This window comes from Quercus lobata, chromosome 2 (genome assembly GCF_001633185.2).
Source record: "Quercus lobata isolate SW786 chromosome 2, ValleyOak3.0 Primary Assembly, whole genome shotgun sequence".
NCBI lineage: Eukaryota > Viridiplantae > Streptophyta > Magnoliopsida > Fagales > Fagaceae > Quercus > Quercus lobata.
Window position 1 is genome coordinate 15,721,245 of NC_044905.1, and position 23,830 is coordinate 15,745,074.

A 23,830-nucleotide genomic window follows, 5' to 3' on the forward strand; every position below is an offset into this window, starting at 1 on the left:
AATAAGCTAGCAAAAAATAAGCTCTCCAAACAGACACCGTAGTGTGGTTCACTAAATTTAATGATAATCAACAACTAAACCAAGCCAATCTGAATCCTAACTAGAAAGTGTGGCAAAATGAGGACTCATACCTCATCTTCTCACATCATATTTACATAATCAAATAATTTTAAAATTATTTAAAGATCAATCAAGAAAATTCAAAGGGTATTTAAATTCAATTATCTTTGAGTTAAGAATCTTGTAACCCAATTGGTACTAACAAAAATGTTCAAAGCTCAAATCCCCCTTTTCCCCCTTATAAATATTGAATTATTATATTTTAAAAAAATCAAGCAACTCAAAAAACAAGAAGGACTAGGTCGAAAAGGGAAATGCTACAAGTATACAACTCTCATATTGGCATCATAATTTTATGAACGCCAAAAATTTAAAGAAATTTTCACAATTTCTCTTTGTTATTTGTATTAAGGCAAAAATGTAAAATTGACCTTCTAATTTTCACTGTTTTTCATTTCAGTTCTCTAATTTTTAGTTTTGTCAATTCAGTCCTCTAACTTTCAATTTTTGTCAATTCAAGGTTCCATTACAACTGAGTTAATGACTGCCGTTATTAATTGCCTAATATTTATGTGGTAGTAAAATTCAATTGGCTCATTCTTTTCTAAAATAGATGGGTTTGAGCACAAACCAATTTTCAGTTACTCGGGGTGATTAGAGATCGATCAAGTACAATTATTTGTTTTCTCAACAAAAAAAAAAGTACAATTATTTGACTTCCCGAGAGAGGATATGGGATTGGTACAACCTAACTTAATCGGACTATTTATATAAATGCATAAGTTAACGATAAGAACAAAGATAAATACTTAGATTACCAAGCCTAAATTACAGTGCTTAAATTACAAAGCCTAGTGTAATGACACATTTACAAGCATGAAATTACAAGTCTAAAGATAATCCTAATACAAAGAGAGTCAATTCTTTGGGTTTTAATATTTGAGGATGCGTGTTTTGTGTGAGAATATTCTTCTCTATTTATACTTGAGGTTTTATCGATTAATTTTGTCCTTACTGCCATGCATCGCATGATTGCCTTTCACTCGTTTCCAATAACATGAGGTCACTTGTTTTCTTTAAAAGCTTCAATGTATTAGTATTAGCCAAGTAATGACATGTCAAATTTATGGCATAAGAAAAAGTTTATTACACACAGTATGTGTGTTTCAATCATTGAAATCGAGAATTTGACTTACGAATCTGGGTGTAATAACCTAAGGCAGTGTTTAACTGAATAATGAACATATATAACTAATAGCTAATTGTAAGGACTAAAATTGACCTTTAGCCCAAGAGAAGTGAGTGATGGTCCAACAAACCTACAATAATAAATTTGTAAGAGAGTGGAGTTTACTTAATGAATCAAGTGTGGGCCATAGTAGATTGATTTAGTGTTAAAATGATTAAGAAGTATAATTTGAAGAGAAAAACACTCATCGATCAAATTCGAGAAAGATAAGTTCTTATCCTTATTCTAATTTTTTTCTAAGTACAGAGAATTCTCTTTTTTTTTTTCTTTTTTTTTTTTTTCTTTTTTGCGGACTACATGCCCCCTCTTTTATAGAGGCCCTCCCCTTGCATAGTCTTCTCCTCTACCTTCACGCTAGCCTTTCACTTGTTGATGCTTGTCTCATCAAAACCCTCCTAGAAGCTTTGGGTGTAGCTGTAAGACTAAATATCTCTGTTCTAGCGTCATTTTCACATAAATGTGACCAGGGGATTACGTGCAGAACATTTAATGTGGTGGTAGTAGTCTTCTTCTCAGATATTTCTTAGTTCACTGTTGACTCCTTTATCTGAAACTTATCCTCAAAAACATGGTTACCTCTTGTACAGTATTCTCTAGGCGGCCAGACTCCACCCCTCCACAATGCATACCGAGGAGGTTCGGATTCTCGAGAGACACCACTTGTTTGTCGCTATTTGTCCTCTTCCTTGGTCCATTAGCCCACATGCTTATCTTGTTGTCTGATTATCCTCGGGTTCCTTGGCATCCTCGGACATGGCCCATGGCCCAATACTTCTACTCAATTTTTTATTTTATTTTTATTTTTTATCTTCACACTAATAGTGCCAAGTGTGCCATTAATAATATTAAATATTAAGATAAATATGAGATGATATGCTATAATTAGTGAGTAAGAAAATGATATTAGCGGTGGATACAAATATATCTGAGATTTGTATACGCAACATTACTCTTAAGCCTCGTTTGGATAGCTAATTGCATTTCACGTTTGGCGTTTTTTGCTTTTTTTTTTTTTTTTTTTACCAGCGTCTCTTGCACTATTCATGAGACATGAACAGTTCAAGTATACAAATGAACAATAAACCGCCCATGAATAGTAATTTTTTTTTTTTTTTTAATTTTAAGTAAAATAAGCAGTATCCAAACGTAAAAGTAAATCCTAATTCTCACAAGACGGTAAATCTACAAAATCCTAATTCCTAATCTATCTACCGCCAGCACATCAGATCAAATTCTAATTTGTCATAATATGGGCTAGTCTACATTCACCATTTGAGACTCAAGTATTAAAACAGTTGCAGCTGCAAAAGAGAGAGAGAGAGAGAGAGAGAGAGAGGAAGAAAAAAAAAGTCAGAGAAACCCCCCCCCCCCCCCCCCAAAAAAAAAATGCACTTAAGCGAGAACGAAGGAATAGAGGGAAACACCTTCGTGGTGACCGGTGGGCTTGGATTCGTAGGCTCCGCTCTCTGCTTGGAGCTCGTCAGAAGAGGGGCTAGCCAGGTCCGAGCCTTTGATCTCCGAACCACCTCCCCTTGGTCCCAACACCTCAAAAACAACGGCGTCCGCTGCGTCCAAGGTAATAATTTTAGATCATTTTTTTTCTTTCTGGGTTTTGACTTTTGAGTTTGTTTTCATAGGACAATTTTGGTGGTTGGTAGGTGATATTGCACGGAAGAAAGATGTTGAGAAAGTGGTACGAGGTTCGGATTGTGTGTTCCACTTGGCCTCGTACGGAATGTCGGGGAAAGAAATGCTCCAGTTCGGTCGTGTCGACGAGGTTAACATAAATGGGACTTGTCATGTGTTGGATGCTTGTCTTGACTATGGGATCAAAAGGCTTGTTTATGTCAGTACCCACAATGTTGTTTTCGGAGGAAACGAGATTGTCAATGGGAATGAGGCCTTGCCTTATTTCCCAATTGATCAACATGTTGATTCCTATGGACGCAGTAAATCTATTGCTGAACAGTTGGTTCTAAAGAGCAATGGTCGTCCTTTTAAGTGAGTTCTTTTTTCTTTTTCTTTTTTTTTTTTTTTTAAGGTTCAAACATGCTTTCAATTTTTTTTGTTTGTAATTTCATATCTCTAATATTTTGCTTCTTTTGGATATGGGATTTCAATTTATTAGTTTAAATGAGTTGAATAGTCTATGAAATGATTTTTTTTTTTTCGCATGGATGAAATTTATGTATGAATTTGAGCTTTATTAATATGTGATTTGAAATGATTTGGGGTAAAATGTCATTTCAAAATCATAAATTCACAGGTGGTGTTGTTCGAGCTTTATTTATATCAAACAATTGATACTTGCAATTGTTCTTTAAATCCCTTAATTTTAAATCCTCAAATACAAACGCAACAAAAGGTATCAATCTTGTTATTCCTATTTCTTTATAGGCAAATGGATGGAAATTGAACTTGGACCATATTTCAGGGATGAAAAATGAATATAAAACTCTTTTTTGAAAAAATTTCTATCTTTAATTCCTTGATGGAAGCCTATGAGTTATTGTGCTGGAGGTATGGTTTATTTGTTGTGCATATTAAAATCTGGCATGGCATGAGACCACCTTTCAAATTGATATTCATGAGCATGCTTTTGTGATGATTATATCAACTGATATGGCTGTGAGTATATTTGTAGGAAAGAAAATATGGGAATAAATGGAGAGAATTTGAATTGCCTCACTGCAAGATTATGTGATTTTGGTTACCAATTGTGGCTCCTTTCTTTAATTAAGTTTGAACTTTGTATCTGAATTGTGGGGTTTCCATGATGTACAGGAATAAGGATGGCAATTGTCTTTATACCTGTGCAGTTCGTCCAGCTGCTATCTATGGACCAGGTGAAGAAAGACACCTGCCAAGGATAGTATCATTAGCAAAGTTAGGTCTGGTGCCATTTAAAATTGGTAAAGCAAGTGTAAGAACGGACTGGATTTATGTCGATAACCTGGTTCTTGCACTAATATTGGCAAGCATGGGACTGTTGGATGACATTCCTGGAAAAGAAAAACGTCCAGTAGCTGCTGGCCAGCCATACTTTGTATCTGACGGTAAAGATCCAATTATAATTTCAAAGTTGTATTTCTATTTCCCTCCAATCTCTGAACTAGTGCTAGCGGTAGTGAAGTGCTTTATCCTTGAGGCATTTCTAATAAATTGGAAATTTTAGAAAAATTATTTGAACTGCGCCTGAATTTTCTTAGATGATGAGAATAATGCTTAAACTGTGACAGGAAGAACTAACTGAACTGTTTTTACAGGGTCTCCAGTCAACACTTTTGAATTCATCCGGCCTCTGCTTAGAAGCTTGGATTATGACCTGCCAAAAGCTTCCTTAGCTGTTCCCCATGCACTTCTTTTGGGAAAGTTTTTTTCGGTGATCTTTACAATCTTGTATCCATGGTTGAATCAGTGGTGGCTTCCTCAACCACCCCTCCTTCCTGCTGAAGTATACAAGGTTCGCTGTATCTTCATTGCTGAATATAATTCACGTTCATATATGGGTTCATATATGTGCATAGTCATCAGGCAACTAGTCTCCAATTCATTGTATCATGCTTCTCAAGGAAAAGGATGTTTTGCCTGCATTATGAAGGTTTTTTTTAGTTACATGTTGGTTTACTTTTTTCTGAGGTCTGACCTTTCTCGAGTCCACAATGCATCTTTTGCTGCCCATGTAGATACATGTTGATAATGGTGCTTCTCCACATTCTTGCCAAGTGATCCAGGAATTTGCCTTCGATTTTTTTATATTTTATTTTCCAACCAAGAGGTCAATATGGAAAGAAGCATAATGCATTTTGCTACCATAATTAAGATGGCCAGCAATGTATGCTAATCTTTTAGGCTAAATCATTGATGAATGGACTGCTCTTCAACGTTGATAATTTATATTGTTATTCTTGATCAAAATATCACTGCAAGGATATCATTAAGGTCCCTTCCTTTTCGTTAATAATATGGATGGATTTCTGTAGTGTGCCTATTTATGTTATGGTGAATACCATGTCATATTTGCTGAATTTGTCACCTATCGACAGGTTGGTGTGACCCATTACTTCTCTTTCCTTAAAGCAAAGGAGGAGCTGGGCTATGTTCCAATGGTAACCCCTCGAGAGGGCATGGCTGAAACCATCTCTTACTGGCAGGAGAAGAAAAGGAAATCTCTGGATGGGCCAACGATATATGCATGGCTATTCTGCGTCATTGGAATGAGCATGGTATTCTGTGCTGCTTATGTACCTGTGCCACTCTTCACAGCTACTGGTCTTTTCTTCTTCCGGTCCATGAGGGTAGTAAGGATGGTATTTCTTGTATCTACTGCATTACATATTGGTGAGGCTATATTTGCATGGCACCTGGCAAAAAGGGTGGATCCTGCTAATAGAAGAGGATGGTTTTGGCAGACTCTTGCTCTCGGGATCTTTTCATTGCGTTTTCTGTTGAAGAGAGCTAGGAAATAAAGGGACGCTCCCTTTATGTGTGTTCATCTATAGTTGTAGAAGATGTTCCCTTGATTTAAAGATGATGAAAACAAATGTGATTCTCTCATGTTCCCGAAGAGAAATGGAAAGAAATATCATTTCTTATTGTTAGAAGGAAAATAAGGGGCTTCACGGGAGGTAAAAATGGTGAAGGGAGCAGTTTGCAGCTCATGTTAAAGAAGGATAGCAGTTAGCACTCAAAAGATTTAAATGCCCGCACCACCAAGCCTCAGTCATAGCATGGTTGATACCTCTGTCTATTCCCTTGAAATAATAATAATCTGTAGCAACAAAAAATAATGATAATAGTAATGCCATTTGTGCATAAATTAATTAATTCTATTTTGCTCCCTCCCCTCTTAAGATCCGATTGTGGCATCATTTGATCATGGGTACGTTTGATAACTGTAGAGATTTGTACATACTCGAATGTGTACCAAAATTAAGCAAGTTTATGGTCTCTCACAACTCCCAAAATCCAAAAAAATGTTCTTGGTGAATTTTCTCTATGTTTGGATGGAGGGAGATGAGAAGAGAGGGAAGGAGAGGAGAATAGAATATGATTAAGTTGTACTAGATTTTAGTATATTCATCCACTCCCTTCTCCATTTCTCTCCCTCCATCCCTCTTTGTTCCAAACATGCCCTTACTGGAAAATACGAAACACTATGGAATGTAGGCATTTAGTTATAGTAATACGTGTGCCTTGCATTGCCTTTATAGGCTCAATGCTTGACATGTGCCAGTGACCGAAATATGCTGCAGCCTGCATTCCATTATGAATTCTCATGCCAAATGCCAAAAGTCACGCCAATGGTGAACCTGCAACTAAATAATGCCGCACAATCATACGACTCTTGCCATGCTTCGTATTAGTTTAGGGGCAATGTTATCATTTCACAGTCGTCAAAATTTTTTTTAACTCAACTTACACTTCTTGTTGTTTGTTTCTAAAAGAGATATCTAAAGTTCAAATCTTGCATCTCTCAATCATCCCCAAGCCAAAAAAAAAAAAAAAACAATGGCAATCCATCTGGGTAAAACGGTCCCAAAAATGTTGGTTTTGCAAGTAATTAACAATAGATTAATAGTTTACAATTGAATAATTTGCTGCTTAATCCACCAGAACAAAAAACAATTATTTTCCTATTTCTTTAGGAAACTAAATAGAGTTCTAAATTAAGTGGAGACTGCTCCTGTTTTTGTTGATGTAATTCTTCTTGAGTAAACACCTTAATCTTGATATGTAGCTTTTGTTTTTCCGGTTTCGGTTTTGAATAAAAAGTTTACTGCTTTCCATCAAAAAGAAAAGAAAAAAAGATGGAAACTGGTATTTAAAAAGAAAAAGAAAATGGAGGCATCTCCCTATCCAAAACAAAGGCATGAAAGAAAAAGCATAGTCCATGCAAAATAGAGAGAATCAAAGAGAAAATTGATACAATATTTAGCCATGATCAATTGCAAAACAAAGGGAAACTCCGGTATATTTGATGGGCGACAGCAACAAACTACAGTAAGCCAACACATGACAAGCTAAAACACCATCTCAATCTAGAAATTCCTAAACGCACAAGCTCCTCTCTAATTCCTAGCTTACAACCTCAAAGTGCATAGGGCACCTCTCACTAGCTGGTTGGTACTTTTCAGCTGGCAATGGCCAATGAAGTCAAACAAAGAAAGCATTCTATAGTCCTTATTCTACTCACCTACACAAAAGGCCTGAGTTACAAATGGTCTAGTACGGCTTAAAAAATAGATAGAAACACAACATTAGAGCCCATGCCTACAACACAAATCAGTGAAAAGACTCCAAGTTACAAGGGGTTTTACTTCCATGCCATGCTAGACATGCCCTGCGGGTTACTGTTATTGCAAGCTCCAGTGCTATGGTTAAGTGGGCTACCAGGTCCGCCCGAGGATTCGCTAAGAGTTCCACGTGATGGTGGGCTGCTGGCCCCTGTATGCCCACCTCCAGGGCCAAGCTTTGATGGGGCATTCAAAGGCTCCATATGGTTTGCTGACTTTGATTCCTTCCGACCATCTGTGATGAAACTCCCCACAACCACCTGCCATGGGATAGGTCAATATTGTCAGTTCGATTAGATTAGATGACATAATATGCTTAAAGAACCAACAGCAGAGAGAGAGAGAGAGAGAGAGAGAGAGTGGGGACTCTAAATATTTCTCTATCATGGATATCATATAATTGAACAGAACATGAGGATTCTTGAAAAAAAAGAAGTTACTAAAATCTTACCAAATTTAAAAGAAAAGTTTCCGACAAAGAAAAATTTATAATTCACAATGTTTTGATCCACGTATATTCTGGGAATCTTCAACATAGTTTTAACTCAAACTATTTTTTTTTTTTGATACATAACTCAACTATTATTGATTGTATACAAATCAACCCAAATATTATTGGTGTATCAGAAAATTTGCAAAAATAAGATAAAAAACATTAGGCACCATGCAAATAGGTTTCAAAAATACATTCTACAACTGAAAATTTAAAATAACATAAATTTCACACAAAAGAAGAAAAAAGAAAAAATAAAGCACCTGAATAGGGGTTGCAGCTGTAAGAAGGCCAGCCACGCCACCACCTAATACACGTCCATCTGGACCAGATAAAGACACACTTAAACCCCCAGTTCTGCTCCGCTGACCACCATTTTCAGTTAGCAGGAATGAACCAGAAAGGGACAGAATTTCGAATCGCCCCTGCATATTAAGGAAAAAGAAAAGAAAAAAGAGAGAGCATGAAAATCAAGAGCTAGCCAAGCAAGGTTCACATGTAGCCATAAACATAGCATGAGCCCAAATCCATATCATAGCTGTCTATGATTGCAAATAGGCCATATAACTGGAGGGGTAAAATCCATGTGAAGCACTGAAGCTAAGCCAAGGCCAAGGGGCAAATAAGTCAAAAGATATATTCAACTTTTGACCAAAATGTACAGGTAAGTTGAACTCTATATTCACAACTGCACAAGTCAAAGTTGATTATTAGGATCCTTTTAACACCCCCACCCCGAAATCCCAAAACAAAAGTAAACCCTCCTCTTGTGCTCTCTATTTACAATTAACAGTGTTCAAGAAATTCTTCATGTATGTTGAATGATTCCAATGCAATGGCTTTATTGCTCTTCTATTTTTATTTTTTTTTTAAGATTCTACCAGTTTACTATCTAATTCTTTTTTGTTTTCAAGTTTTCTTTTAAAGATTGGCTACGCCTTTATCTATATAGTATAATAAATTGCTACCAGGAAAAACAGGCTTGGTTGTAGAAACAATGGGTTTGCTAGCATAACTGCTATAATAGATAAGTAACATCTTTCATGAATATCTCTTGATTGTCATGTCAATTCCAATGCAGTTACATACCCCAAAAATATTAAGACGCTTATAACACTTCCAATTATAGTTGGCATGTCTTAGAAATTGCAGTTTCTCCACACTAAGAGGGAAGGTCAGAGAAAAGTTGTTAGCAATCTCACAAACCTCATAAGTTACAGTTCCACCAGATGTGGCTGGTTGGCGGAGAGTCACATTAGATATGGCTCCATTAGCTGACATAATGCAGACAGCCCTTGGACCATTCTGAGAAAATGCCATAATTTTTGAGGATACATCCTGAAAACCAAAAACAAGTAACGTTGAATTGCCTGATGAACTTATTTTTCATATATATAATCATAAATCTTCAATTTGCAAGCACCATACCAAGTTGGAATATATATAGCACAAGAAAGTCAAGACTTTCTGAAATGTACTACAAAATCCACTAAACTAGCAAGAGAATGTCAACCATCCATAAGAATCATATATCCTGAAACTTCCATTTCTGTTTTGCACTTAGCACTTATATGACGGAAACTTGTCACTGGGATCTGCCCATTATATCACAAACCCCCCCCCCCCCCCACCACTCTTTTTTTTTTCTTTTTTTAATGTTAGGACTTCTTAAGTTGTAGGAAGGATAACTGATAATCGTCTTCTGAAGCAAATAAAAACCTTATGCTGGTTCTGGAATTAATAAAATTGGTCCTAACAAATTCTTCCTGAAATAGCAGCACTTAGATTTCTGACTCTTGATTATGAGTTTAGTATTTACCTACTATTTATGACAAGTCAACAAAAATTATTAATTCAAGTTTAAGCTTTGCTTAGTTGACCTCAAAGGATACGTATCACAGAAAAGATGTCACATCCAGGACAGAGTATGAAATGCTGGTAATTATGCTGCACAAAGTTTAGAATTAGTAAGAATAATATACCCATTTCATACAGAAATCAGATTCAGACATTACATGGTATCTTGTTGAAGACTCCTAAAAATCATCTTCAATGCAGACCATCAATTATAAATCAAGTACCTCAAGTATAACAATGATGTTAGTAACTACTATATAAAATAATATTAAAATCAAAGCCCATTGTCATAAATATTTGAAAGGGTATAGATGTGGGCTTATTTGGCACAGTTTCCTAATTAGTACCAAATGACTTGTACCAGAGCCTTCTTCAGAACCTCTTTTTTTTTTATAAATCTTCTTCAGAACCTTGTTTTATCAGCCTAAGGTGAATATTCTAGTAATACAACTATACAAGTGCCCTTTGCATTATTAGACTTTTTCTCAGACATTTTACTAAGGTTGTAAATCTACAGATCAGCCACCTAAAAGTATAATAATAAAGATTATGTAATGAAGAAAAATCAAATACTAACTTCTTGCAGATATAACATTGGAAGCAAACACTGCCAGACTATAGTTTTTTGCCATGTAATTATAATTATTTTTAAGGTATTTAATATTCAGATACCTTGGGGCCAACACTCACTTGTACACATGGGTTCAAGTCACACCTTTTTTAAACCGTAGATTTATAAGAGATATGACGGTTAAAGAAACACTATCGTCCATATCATTATTAAATAATAACTGCTTTCCACATCAACTTACCTACTTCATGGGAGCATATCACCTGCAATTAATGGATATGCAATTTCTGCATATCACCAACTAAGCAAACTGAGATGTCAATACCAACCAAACAACCCAGCCTCCATAGCTCCACTGGTTTCAAAGATGCGGCCGCTACTTCCTCTACAAACCAGTGCCAGCAGCCCATTATTTTTCCTTTCCTCCTTATAGATCCCCATTGTGGTCATTTGGCTTGTCATAGAGACTGAGGTTGTTTGGCTACAGAAAATTAGCAATATTTGGGATTTGACACCTCAACTTGCTGAAATGAATACAACACCGAAAGATATGCATGATGTTTATGAACAGTGTAGCACTAATGGCATTTGTAGAATAGCAAAAGACTAGTTTTGAGAGCTTGAAGGGATTTGTTCTAAAACAGAAAGAGTGGAAAGTGCTTAATTGGACCGGTGATGGGGTGAGAAGGATACGACAGTTTTTTCCCCTCTCTCTCCCTCTCTAAATGTTTTATTTGTTTTTCAAGGAGAGGAGACTCTCTCAAAACGTTAAGATAGTTGTGAATCTAACGAGTAAGAGAGAGGGAAAATGCAATTTATTAGGTAAGCTAAGATGGAAAGCAATATATATTTAATAATGATGTGGACAATAGTGTTTCATTAAACACCATATCTCTTAGAAATCTACCATTTAATAAAGGTGTAACTTGAACCCATTTCATATATAAGATACCTAAGTCATAATTCAACACTCCTACCCCACATCATTAGGGCCCCATTTGGTAATGGTGTTTAAACAACAGTTTCGTTGTTTAAACACCACAATACGTATTTCCACACACTTTTTCACCCACACGTATTTTCACAAAACTTAAACAACGGTACTAGAAGTCTTTTACCAAATAGGCCCTAGATATTTGCGAAAGCTATATCTACAAAACTATAAAGTCAGATAAGTTTTATTTTGTACAGCCTTTCATAAAGGCAAAAGGAAACATAGAAACTCAACGAACTGAAATTGCATTATCCTTAAGTAATATAAGGTATTAGGCATCCAGTTTTTCTTTCTTGCATTTCCTTCAATTTTAGGTATTTAGATATAGCAAATTGTTTCATAGTTGCACAGAAATACCATTAGGCTAACATTTAACAGTTTTGCATATTCATTATCTAACAGCCCAAGCAGTGCAGGTAACAGCTTCGAGCACACTTAAGCGCACAGGCTTCTTGGAGCCTAGGCGCAAAGAGCTTGATTGAAGTAAAGTGCACTTTTTAAAATACAATATATAATAAACTCTAATAAATAAATTTATTGCATACAATTAAAAAAAAATTATAAATTCAAATAGTAATTGTATTTTTACCTAATAACTAAAATAGATATTAAAATTTTTATATAGTAAATTTGAAAACAATTATCAATGGACAATTCGATAATAATTTAGTCGTAGAAAGTTTAAATACTGTCTTTTACATAATCCTCTTGTGCTTATTAGAAGAATCATAAGTGTGATAACTATGATCAAAAGATGTATATGGTTCAATCAAAATATTTGCAAAAGGCACAAGAATAATAAATTAGAGCGGTTAGTGTCTATTGATATGTATACATATTTTGTGTAAGTCAGCAGCTTAAGAATAGTGTTCTATAATAAATCAATAGTCCACGTCATTCCCTTCAAGTTTGAGCAATTAATTTTAATGATTCATATATTTATTAACCCAAAAAAAAACGCTTATTCAAAAATTTCCGGAAAAGCGTGCCTAAGGCGTGCTTTATTAAGTGAGCTTTGCTTTGACCAAGTGAAGCGTGAAGACATTAGGGCTTTGAGCTTTAAGCACATTTAAGCGCGCTTCATTAAGTGAGCTTTGCCAAAGGCGCGCTTCATTAAATGAGCTTTGCTTTGACCAAGCGAAGCGCGTAGACATTAGGGCTTTGAGCTTTAAGCGCGTTTAAGCACGCTTTTAACAACATTGAGTCCAACTAAACAATAAACACGTTACTAAATTTGCATATAACTTGTTTGTTCAAATAAATAAAGCCTTCATCTACATAAAGTAAAGGAACTCTACAACTCTCACATTGATTACAGCATCCATGTTGTAATTAAGATGACTGAGCAACTAGAAGAAACATCTCACTATGCATGCGCAGTCATTTACGTAGAGCAGAATAGCAGCTAAGATATAAAAATGATTACACTTGCAACCAAATATCAGCAATGTTCAAGTGCAAAATAAAAATGTAAAGAAAAGATATATATGGTCAATAGGAAATAATTAAAAAGGACAAACAGACCTCTCCAGCCTTCACGGTGATAACATGAGGTGTAAACCCAACACCTGCTGATCCTGCAAGCAGAAACCTCCATTTAAGATACTTGTTATGATAAAGTAACTTACAGGCCAATAGCACATTGAAACTACATTTCAATTAGAAGGTAATAAAGATTGATTCAAATACAGTGCATGACAGAACCCATTAGACATGCATTCCTATCTTTTCTGTTTTTGTTTTTGGTTGACATAGAAATTTTTTATTTAAATATGAAGGGTCATCTTCATTTTTTCCTTGATCTTTTTCAAATGTTTTTAGTTTGGAGGGGAAAGTGCTGGGGAAGTGTACTTGCTTATGTGAAAAAAATTCTTCTGTATCATCAAAGGAAAAAAAAAAAAAAAAAAAAAAATTGGAGATAGAAAGTTTAAATTGACCTCAATATTTATGTAGTCATAAAATAGAGAACATTTTTTAAAACAGTTAGAAGAAAGTGTATTGATGTGATACAAAAACAATTCACAGAAAATATTGGAATTAAAAAACATTTGTTCTTTGAATATTAAAACTCACTATTATATGTCCCATTACAGTAGTTACGAAAATAACAGGAAAATGAAGAATCAAGAAAATTCTGATAGCCAAGAGTGCCAAAGAAAAAAAAAATAGCAAAGAGGGACATATATGTAATTTTGGCAATTAAGAATCTAACATCAGGTCGAACAGGTCCCCAGGTTCCAGCATAACTACATTATCTTCCTATTCTTTTAAGCAGAGTCATCAGCATACATACACATCACCTATATATCCCTTTATTATTATCAACACCAACCATTTCATTCCCTGTCAGAAACCCAAACTAAACAAAAACCCCATACAGCTGAGAATAAAAAGAAAGAAAACCAAAACCAAAAATAAATAAAAATATAAAAACACTCCGGGGAATCAATTTAAGGATGAGAACAAGCCAAAACTACTATTGTCTTTAAAAACCAAACATGTCAAATATTCCAATCGGGGCCACGTGAAAGACAAAATAAACTGCAAAAACAACCCAAACACACACTGTACATGACAACAACATAAAAGAAAAAAACCCAGTAAAGCTTTAAACTTTAAAAAGCAAACCCAGATATAGATTCAAAAAAAAATTAAGTACCCAAAGCTTCCAATTGGTGCTTCTTGCTACTAGAACCAGGCGGTCTGCCCCTAGCTTTCTTGAACGAAGTGGGTGGCGCTGATCCTCCAGAAGGAAGCGATGTGGGAGCCGAAGGAGGAGGAGTTGGAGCTGGATGAGGAGATGAAAACCCACCTCCACCACTTGACTGAGTCTGAGCTACAGGTACGGGCTGAGCCGTAGGAGTGAGACCCAAAGCCATAGAGCCATCTGGGCCATACTTTCTGGGTCTCCCTCTTTTCCTCTTAGCTTGCTCGCCGCCACTCATACTCCCCATATTCACATTCACATTCACAGCCCCACCACCACCACTTCCACCATCAAGCTGGTAAGTCGGTGATGTTGCTGCTGCTGCTGTTGCTGTCGTCGTAGCAGCTGTGGCGTTTGTTGCGGCGGAGATGGGCTTGTAAACGGCGTTGCCGTCGGAACTAAAACCCAAGCGCATGTTCTGAACCAGTGGCTGTGCCGGCGGCGGCGACGACGACGACTGTTGCTGTTGTTGATGTTGTTGAAGTGCACCGACGTTAAATGGCTCTCTACTTGTCATCACTCCTGTCTCTGATCCTGACATTTTTTTTTTTTTTTTACTGATTTCTCATAAAATCACAAACCCTGCAATTTTTTTTTTTCACACATTAAAATTCTACATTTTAACCTATAAAGAAAGGAACTTTAAAAACCTTGCAAAATTCATTAGGGTCATTAAGAACCCTAAAGATGAAAATTTTTACAGTGAGAATAGAAAGATTCACACTTGTGTTTAAGTGAGTGAGTAAAAGCAGTGATGAGTGGGTTTTAAACTTTGAAGTGAGTTTGGAATCAAATCTTTTTGGCTGAAATCTAGTGAAAGTGTACAAACAAACAATAAAACCCTAAATTACTTCAAAAAACTTAGTTTGAGAGAGTGAAGGAAAAAAAAAAATTTTCTTAAATTTCAAGATGGGATCAATAAAAAAAAAATTATTATTATTAAAGATTAAAACCGAAAATAAAATGAACAATATGAAAATAAATTGAAAAAATAAAAAAAAATAAAAAAATAAAAATAAAAACTATTTTCGAAATTCAGAGATAAAGCATGTCGAAAAATACAATGAAAATTAAAGAAAACCATAAAATATCAGAAAAAATTGCTGGGACTTACCAATAATTCAGAAAAAAAATAGCAGAGGAGGCTGAAAATTAGAAGAGGAGGAATTCTAGGGTTTTTGGAACGAAAACGCAGAGGAACTCCAGAGGGCTTTTTCTAAGAAATGCGAGAATTGTGAAATTTATTTATATTTTATTTTCTTTCTCCTTTTTAATAAATAATAAATAAATTTTGTATTTTGGGGTTTTCCACTTTTTAGTGCCTTGCTTCTCACGGGGAAGCCTTTAATAAAAAATTAAATTAAAAAAAAAAAAAAAAAGACAGGTAAAAAGCATTCCTAATTTGCTTTTGTACAAAAAAATAAAATATTATTTTTTTCAAACGCTTTCATTACTCTTTCTTTTCTTTTTTTCAAATTTTATTACTTACTATATATCAAGTATTTATTTTTTTACTCGCTTTAATTCTATACCACGTGTTAGAAATAGGTAAAATATCTTGATAAGGATTGTGTGTCATGAATAGAAGGCGAGTATCTTAATTTTCTTTACTTGCGGTATTGTGTGAAAATGGTTTGTGTCAATTTTGTATTTTCTCTCTTGTTCTTTTCACACTTTTTTTTAAAAAAAATCTTCATTATAACTCCAATTATAATAATAATTACTCTGTCTATTTGTAGTTGTACAGTTGTTGGCTTTGTGATTTGTTGATTATTTTTGTTCAAGTTTCCTATTTTTTTTTTTTTTTTAAGAAAAAATTAAAGATCTTTTGGTAATCAAGCTGAGGTTGGTGATGGGTAGTTGGTCCATAAAGGAATAAACAGTAGTAAACAAGTAAGGAATTGAAGACCCAAGATTTATATTGACTTATTAATATCCTAGCATATGCCTTTTTACTTGGATTAGATATCTAGATCCATCTATTTTATACTTGCCTTTGCAATGCAATGCTAGCATCTACTAGGCTTTGAAAATCTTGTCATCCCCTCATGTTCCTCAATACAAGATTAACTTGAACCCCACGGCACCTAGTTTACTCCACTCTATCCTGTCCATTGTACTATTGCCAATGAGCTAAAGCCTGAAGGAAATACTATTGTATATATTAAAAAATAAATAAACATTCTTGAATAGTTTATCCATTATTGGATAGATAAGGCTTATAAAATATGTTTTATTTGTAAATTTTCAATTATTCAGCAAGAAGGGAAAAAAAAAAAGTGTAAATGTTCAATTTTAATTACCTATATCATGCATTAACCAAAACTTGCAGACAAAAAAACTCTTCTTCTTACCCAAAAAAACACACACACACACACAAGATAAAATTGACTAATGCTTAAGATTTATGGTTAGAAATTTAGAATATACTCAACAACTTAACTAAATTCTTACTCATATTTTAACTGAACATCTACTTTTCTATTTTGGCTGAAACCGAATCAAAACCAACAAACCATGTTGACCAACCTAGTCACCCAAACAAAACCCACAACTAAAACCATGAAGAACAATCGCCAATTACTATAAATAGTCACTGTCGTACCTATAAAAAAACCATGAGTAGACTCGCAGAATTCTTACTCAAAGCCAACAACATCTCATTCCATGAACACACTCTAGCCAACACATCATCTCAACCTCTAGTAACCAGAAGCATTGGATTGAGCTACTATGATCCACCTAACTCAATAATGAAGCAAACCAAGCAGAGAGAGAGAGAGAGAGACTGGTAAGAGAATTATTAGATATTTCCGGATTACAACCGACATAGTATTCCATACCAATAGAAATAAATTATTTAATACAAAAATATGACATAAGCTTAAAAAGTCATGCGAAAAAATATTAAATTTTGTATTACGTCACTTGCTTTTATTGTTAACGTGTATCATGTGCTTATATTCCAAAAATATCTAATAATTTTTATGAGCAGAAAGCGAAAAATACCTAACAATTATTTTCCCATTAACACACATCTTGATGTTTTAATATTATAATCTATATGAGTGTGAAAGTGAAACAAATTATTCAACCACTCGGTCAAAATATTCTATATAAATAAATAAATGCATACGTATACATAGATATAATTTGATAAAACAATACATAGATGTAGAGAGGGGGGAGGGGATGGGTGGTTATAGAATACTACTCCATTAAATACTCAATATCTAACTAAACTTTTGAGCACTATGGCCTACACCGTGACCAACAGACCAGGTAATGTACTCTGGTTATATAATATATTATAAATTTGGTTTAAAACACTAGTATTACTATTTTTGTATATATTCTAATAAGTATTACTGTTTACTAAATACATACATACATACATATATATATATATATATATATCTAACTGAACTTCAAAGCCTTACCTAAAAGGAACACAATAGTAACAAGGTAAATAACTTTCTCATATTAGGTTTCAAGTTTTTGATATGATCAATTAAAGTCTTAAACATACAGTATGAAATAAATTCAATTTGAATCTATGTTCATCTTTGTTATTCATTTTTATTATTTTGAACAATAATGAGGTAAACAACTTTCTCATAAGTGTCGATTGTAACATATGTGATCTTCCATTAATTAGTAAAAGAATGAAGAGGAGTTAAAGTTGAAAACTAAGTTTTAGTGGCTCACTTGAGCGAAGTCATACAACAAGACCTGTCGTCCAAGAAACCGATTACTTAGTTTGGCATACAAAATAGTGATATCAACATTTTACTTATCTTGCTCAAGCTAGACGAAGAGCTGGCTAGAACAAGGTGCCAGTTAAAAACAAGACGTCTTCATTGAAAATATTATAAAAAATTAGTTAAATTACAAGACTATTATCAATTAATTGCCTACTTAATGATGCATTGAAGTTTTTTAATGATGCATTAAAGTTTTTTTTTGTTTTTTAAAGCAAAAAATTATTGTTCTTAGCTCTTATCCAATGGATAATAAAAAGTTGGACCTATAAAAAGCGGATTCAATAAAGAATAATAAATTTTAAAAAGTTTTCCTATTCACATGAATAGGCTATTGCAAGTTTCGCCCACAAGTTCAAGTCGGCAAGATGGTTTTTTATTTTATGTCATGAATTCATGATTACCTTGGAATCTTTTTGGTCGGAAAGAAAAAGACGGAAGTAATGGACAAATGACTTTTAAATTTTAATTACACTTTTTAGGCTTGAATCCACTTTGCTATAATTTTAAATTAACTCTGTCAAATCCTTCTCCGTTATCTGCTTCTTCATCAATGATTGAACAACAAATTAAACTGAATAAGCATCTGATTAAAAACATATTAATTCCTAAAAATCCGTACATAGACTAGCTGAACATCTCAATTAACTAGAAACAACTTGAAAAATACCCTAAGAGTGTTTACCGTCCAAACGGATGGAGGAGTGAAAAATTAGGAGGATGGAAAATTAATAGGAGAATGGAAAAGTGGGAGGATAAAAAATATTTAGTTTTCCCTCGTGTATGTTTGGTTGGAGGGATGAAAAAGTGGGAGGGTGGAAAACTCTTTAATTTGGTTGAAAAGAAAAGTGAGAGGATAGAAAAAGTAGTTTATATAAATTGACTATTATACCCTTGTTACATAATAGATAAGAAATAAATTTATTTGTACTCGTTAAATAATATTGTGAAAAATATTGTGGTAATATTTCTCAAAAAATTTTATTCTTTATATCATTTGTCCTTTCTCAACCTTCTTCCCATCCATATGTTTTTCTTCTTTTTTCTTCTTTTTTTATTTTTTTTATTTTTCTCCTCCACACGTTGTCCTTATATCTCTATCCCCCTTCTTTTATTTGTTTTGTCTTCCTCATTCAAGAACGTTCCAAGCTTCTAGCTAGTGCAGGTGCAGCTCTCATTCTCCAGCGCTCTCTCTCTCTCTCTCTTTTACTTGATTCCAGAGGGCATTTGTGTAAAAATGCCATAAGTCCACTTTTCTGAGTTTTCTCCCCCACAATTTTCCTCCCGATTTGGGAGGATGAGATTTGTGGGCCCGGGAGAGAAAATTTTCTCCCGGGTTTTCTATCCTCAGTGTTTTCCATCTTTTGCCAAACAGTGAAAAACACTGTTTTCTACCCACTTTTCCTTCCTATGCTTTCCATCCTCCCTAAAATCACCCTAACCAAACACAGTGTAAGAGTGTTTACATCAGATAATGCAAAATAGAAAAATGCTTAATTTTACACAATTAAGTCCTAAAATCATTCATATTAGTCAAGTTAAAAATGTTTGGATTTGTAAAATTACTGTTTATTTACACCATTACTGTAATTTTGTATTTTAATTTTTTTCTCTCCTCTTACTCTCATAAGATTCTCTCTTGATAGGAAGATAATAATAATGAAAGAATAAATATAAGTATTTATATAAAAAATAAAATATAGAATAGATAATTTAATGGAGTGTTTTTGAAAAATAATTATGTAAAATAGATATATATTTTTACACAGGTCAATGCCAATGGTAATATTTTATTGTGTTGATATCTTATTTTATTTTTACTGTTGATACTTGAGAGGACTATGTCAGTCTATTTTTGCATTAATTATTACACTTGTGTTAATATTTAACTTTATTTTTACTGTGTTAGAATTTACTTTTCGGAAAACTACTTGCAATTAAAAAATAAAGATTTTGGAAACCCAAAATTATTTGTGATTGTTTTTTTTGGAGAAATTATTTGTGATTGTTTTAAATATTAACTATCCAATTCAACTTACTCCTCAAAAAAAAAAAAAAAAAAAAAAACTATCTAATTCAACTTAATTAACAAAAGTTTATTTTAAAAAAATTAATTAACAGAAGAAAATGATATCTTTATTTGTTTTTTAGGTTTTTTTTTTTAATCATAAAATAGTAGTAATAAATAATAATTTAGCTTAAGAGAGAAATATACGCCCAAATAAAAATAAAAACAAAAACAAAATAGAAAATATTTGATAAAAATAAATACAAAATACCCATAATAGGAATATTCGATTAAATTACACACACACACACACACAAAAGTACTAACAAGCGGATACGAGAAGCCCATCTAAAAGTCATGGCGTCTGTTTCTTCACTACATCGTTTGCTCCTGCGACCTTCCAATTTCATCTGCCACTACACAGCTTTATCCAATAACAAAGCTCCACCAACTACAAATTCAAACTCTACTTTCTATGTTCTTGGTTCAGTTTCTCCAGCCACCAAACATAATGTATTATGTTGCAAGAACAGTGAGCAGCATCAAGAACAAAGGTAAAAGTCTAAAGAAACTTTATAATTTCTATTTCATCGTACTTTTATTAATATTATTTGGGTTCACTTTCTTCTTTGTTTATGTTTATGTATTTTTTATTCGGGTCAGTTTTGAGGTTGAAGAACTATGTGGAGCTAAAAGAAGAGAAGTTGTACTTCAGTTGACAATTGCTGCATTTTCTTTTCCAGCAATCATTTCAAGTGCAAAAGCATTTGCTGAGAACGGTGTGGTTCTCATCTCTCACTTTCAATTCCTAGTAGATTCCAACTTTTTCTTTTCTTTTTTTTCTCAAATTTTTACTTGAAATTAATTTGTTACTCAAATTATATCTTATATCATTTTTTTTCAGATGTACCTGAGAATTTTCGTGTTTATACCGACGATGTGAACAAATTCAAGATTCTGATTCCACAAGGTGAATAGACTAAAGCGAAAGCGTAAAGTGAATTAATAATATAGACATTAGCCTCGATAGTATTGAAAGTACTAGAAGTCTAGAAAGCACTGTACTTTGTGTTTCCTTTGTCATATGATATGATACATATTTCTCATGTATGATAATGATACACCAGTGAATGATGATCATGGTTTGATCCTACCATTGTAGTTTTTGAGTCAAGAGCCTGACTCAATGACATTGCTCAGTTCTCTCATAAAGGAGAATCTAAATTCAAATATGATCTCTCCCAATTTGTCAAAAAATAGAAGTAATTTCTGGGATATAATATACACTCACACACACTCACGCTCAAAAAAAGAATAATGAAATTTGTTGTTAGAGCAATTATATAGCACAACCTGAACATAGTGATTGAGTGACTTCTTGTTTATGCAGATTGGCAAGTAGGTGCTGGGGAACCTAATGGATTTAAATCGATAACGGCTTTCTACCCAGAAGATTCTTCTAATTCAAATGGTACACAAAAGTTTCTTGATGGATCTGTCTCCAGTAATTTACTAAACTTTCTTTTAATATTGAAATTGCTCACTGGGTTGCCTCAGTCAGCGTTGTAATAACGGGGGTTGGACCTGATTTTACAAGGATGGAATCGTTAGGCAAAGTCGATGCTTTTGCTGAGACACTGGTGAGATCTTATTCTCAATTCTCAAATATTCTAATTTAGTGTGTTTAAGTAGAGAGCTTGTTTAGGTAACATGCCAATTTTTTTAACATTCCAAATGTGTCAAACAGGTTAATGGATTGGATAGAAGCTGGCAAAGGCCCCCAGGTGTGGCTGCGAAGCTCATAGACTGTAGATCCAGTAAAGGTAATTGCAGCCACTCTAGTCTGACAATGCAATGAAATGTGAACTTTTGAGAAAATTTGTTTGGGATTGTCTAAAATCTAATTGGTGCACTTCATTCAAATAAAACTGTCGGTGTATGTCAAATTCAGTATAAAACCCTATACCTTATGCAAATTTACTTTTTTGTTGACCGTCGAAAATCAGAGATTACTAGCGCCTAAAAAAAAAAAAAGAAAAAAAAGAAAAAGAAAAAGAGAGAGATGGAACTCAAGGAAGTTTTGACCAAGTTCTCATCTAGGAGGTGGATTTCCATCCTGCATTTTCTATGTATCACTTCACTTTCGGCTAATGTTCTTTAAAGGAAAAAACTTTTAGATGCATAAATATTCTACACATCATTCTTTATATTAAATCTGTCTCTGTCGATTATCAAAAAATCTCTGTCTCTGTCTCAGTCTCAGTCTCAAAAAAGTAAATTTTAGTTCCAAGAATAGAGGAAAGGAATATAGTCAAACTAGTGACTTCCATGTCATGTCCTGAGGCTCATTCTTTATATTAACCTAATAAACTTGATTCCCAATTTCATTTATTGAGTATTCACTACAAAACACTGGTGGAAGTCGCAGACATATGTTTTCAGTCTCTCTCTCTCTCAAAAAGTAAATTTTAGTTCCAAGAATAGAGGAAAGGAATATGCAAAATAGTGACTTTGTCATGAGGCTCATTCGTTATATTAATCTAATAAACTTGATTCTCAATATCATTCAATGAAACAGGAATCTATTACATTGAGTATTCACTACAAAATCCTGGTGAAAGTCGCAGACATTTGTTTACAGCAATTGGGATGGCATCCAACGGCTGGTATAACAGACTATACACCGTGACAGGCCAGGTAGATCTTACCACATTGTAGTTCTTGTACTTCCATAGCAGTTAGTCCAAGGTTCAGAGCGCACGTTCAATACTAAGTACATATAATTTTATATTTTGCTGCAGTTCATTGATGAAGAATCAGATAAATACAGTTCCAAAATTGAGAAGGTGAAGTGATGTAAACTTATAGCTCCTTATTTCCTGTTTTCACTCACTAAAGGTTTAAGTTTTGGGCTTGCTCCACGAAACTGGCGGATAATTCACTTATTGAAATGCACATCTTATTTGCAGGCGATAGCATCCTTCGGGTTCATTTGAAAAGATTTTGGCAAGTGGAATGTAAAAGTTTTGGCTTTCAATTTTCAAGTTCTGTCTCACTAGCTTTGAATATCAAACATTTTACACGGAATTTTAATTTATTTTTTTTAGGTTGGTCATTCTGAATGATATTTAGTTACTAAATTCACTGCATTCAATCCAGAAGTTAACCAGCACACAGATTGCTAAATTTATGCAAGTTCTGAACAGATTTATATAGATGAGATGAGAATCTTGAGATTGCTTTTTTAAGTATTATATATGAGATTGCGTTGCAGCTCAATCATTTTCTTCCCATAATGATTTTGGTAAGGATTGGAATCTTGGATAACTGAAGCAGACAAACACCAATCACAGTTGAGAAATCCACAACAGAGTATTAACTTCCTAATAATGTTCTTTGGGCTTTTCCCTAAAAGAAATGTAAAAACTAAAGCCAACTACAGCAGATTACTGAAGGTGAAAAATTGCAGGTTACAAAGGCAATCCACCGACTGTTCAAGGTTATATTTCATATAAACTTCTAGGATCGATGACATGACACACTTGTTCTTAGAAATTGTCTACACTTATTCAACACTACACACAGAACCGGAATGAAACAAGCCAAGGGACTACCCACTTATAACATACTTTAAAGCTAGTGTTTAAACTTAAACACTATATCTAAAAATAAAAACGTGATAGTTTAAAAAATAATTATATGTGCTCATCTAGTAGCTACAGCCTACAAAAATTAATAGTTTTGCCATTATAAATGATTTTTTATATGACAAAAAAAAGATTATAGGTATATAATATTTACTCTATATAGTTGCTTTTTCAGAAAAGGTCGAAT

General features: G+C 33.8%; 3 protein-coding genes across 3 annotated transcripts; 2 read left to right on the forward strand and 1 right to left on the reverse strand.

The window, feature by feature from the left end:
* Positions 1-2,656: 2,656 nt before the first annotated feature.
* LOC115974707 (short-chain dehydrogenase/reductase family 42E member 1) lies at positions 2,657-6,259 on the forward strand. Its single transcript, XM_031095192.1, has 5 exons — positions 2,657-2,885; positions 2,968-3,310; positions 4,094-4,365; positions 4,576-4,772; positions 5,356-6,259. Exons 1-5 carry the CDS (start codon positions 2,696-2,698, stop codon positions 5,776-5,778), a joined length of 1,425 nt encoding a protein of 474 aa, XP_030951052.1. The 5' UTR covers positions 2,657-2,695; the 3' UTR covers positions 5,779-6,259.
* A 962-nt stretch (positions 6,260-7,221) lies between these two features.
* Positions 7,222-15,514, reverse strand: LOC115974708 (AT-hook motif nuclear-localized protein 10). Its single transcript, XM_031095193.1, has 6 exons — positions 15,342-15,514; positions 14,180-14,809; positions 13,045-13,097; positions 9,305-9,436; positions 8,362-8,523; positions 7,222-7,865 (listed from the first exon to the last, which is right to left on the reverse strand). The coding sequence occupies exons 2-6, from the start codon at positions 14,766-14,768 to the stop codon at positions 7,626-7,628; spliced, it is 1,176 nt and encodes a 391-aa protein (XP_030951053.1). The 5' UTR covers positions 14,769-14,809; positions 15,342-15,514; the 3' UTR covers positions 7,222-7,625.
* Positions 15,515-20,293: 4,779 nt separating this feature from the next.
* LOC115974710 (psbP domain-containing protein 3, chloroplastic) lies at positions 20,294-23,234 on the forward strand. Its single transcript, XM_031095195.1, has 9 exons — positions 20,294-20,550; positions 20,660-20,775; positions 20,901-20,966; positions 21,387-21,467; positions 21,554-21,636; positions 21,744-21,819; positions 22,575-22,693; positions 22,798-22,842; positions 22,966-23,234. Exons 1-9 carry the CDS (start codon positions 20,354-20,356, stop codon positions 22,990-22,992), a joined length of 810 nt encoding a protein of 269 aa, XP_030951055.1. The 5' UTR covers positions 20,294-20,353; the 3' UTR covers positions 22,993-23,234.
* The last annotated feature ends 596 nt before the right edge of the window (positions 23,235-23,830 follow it).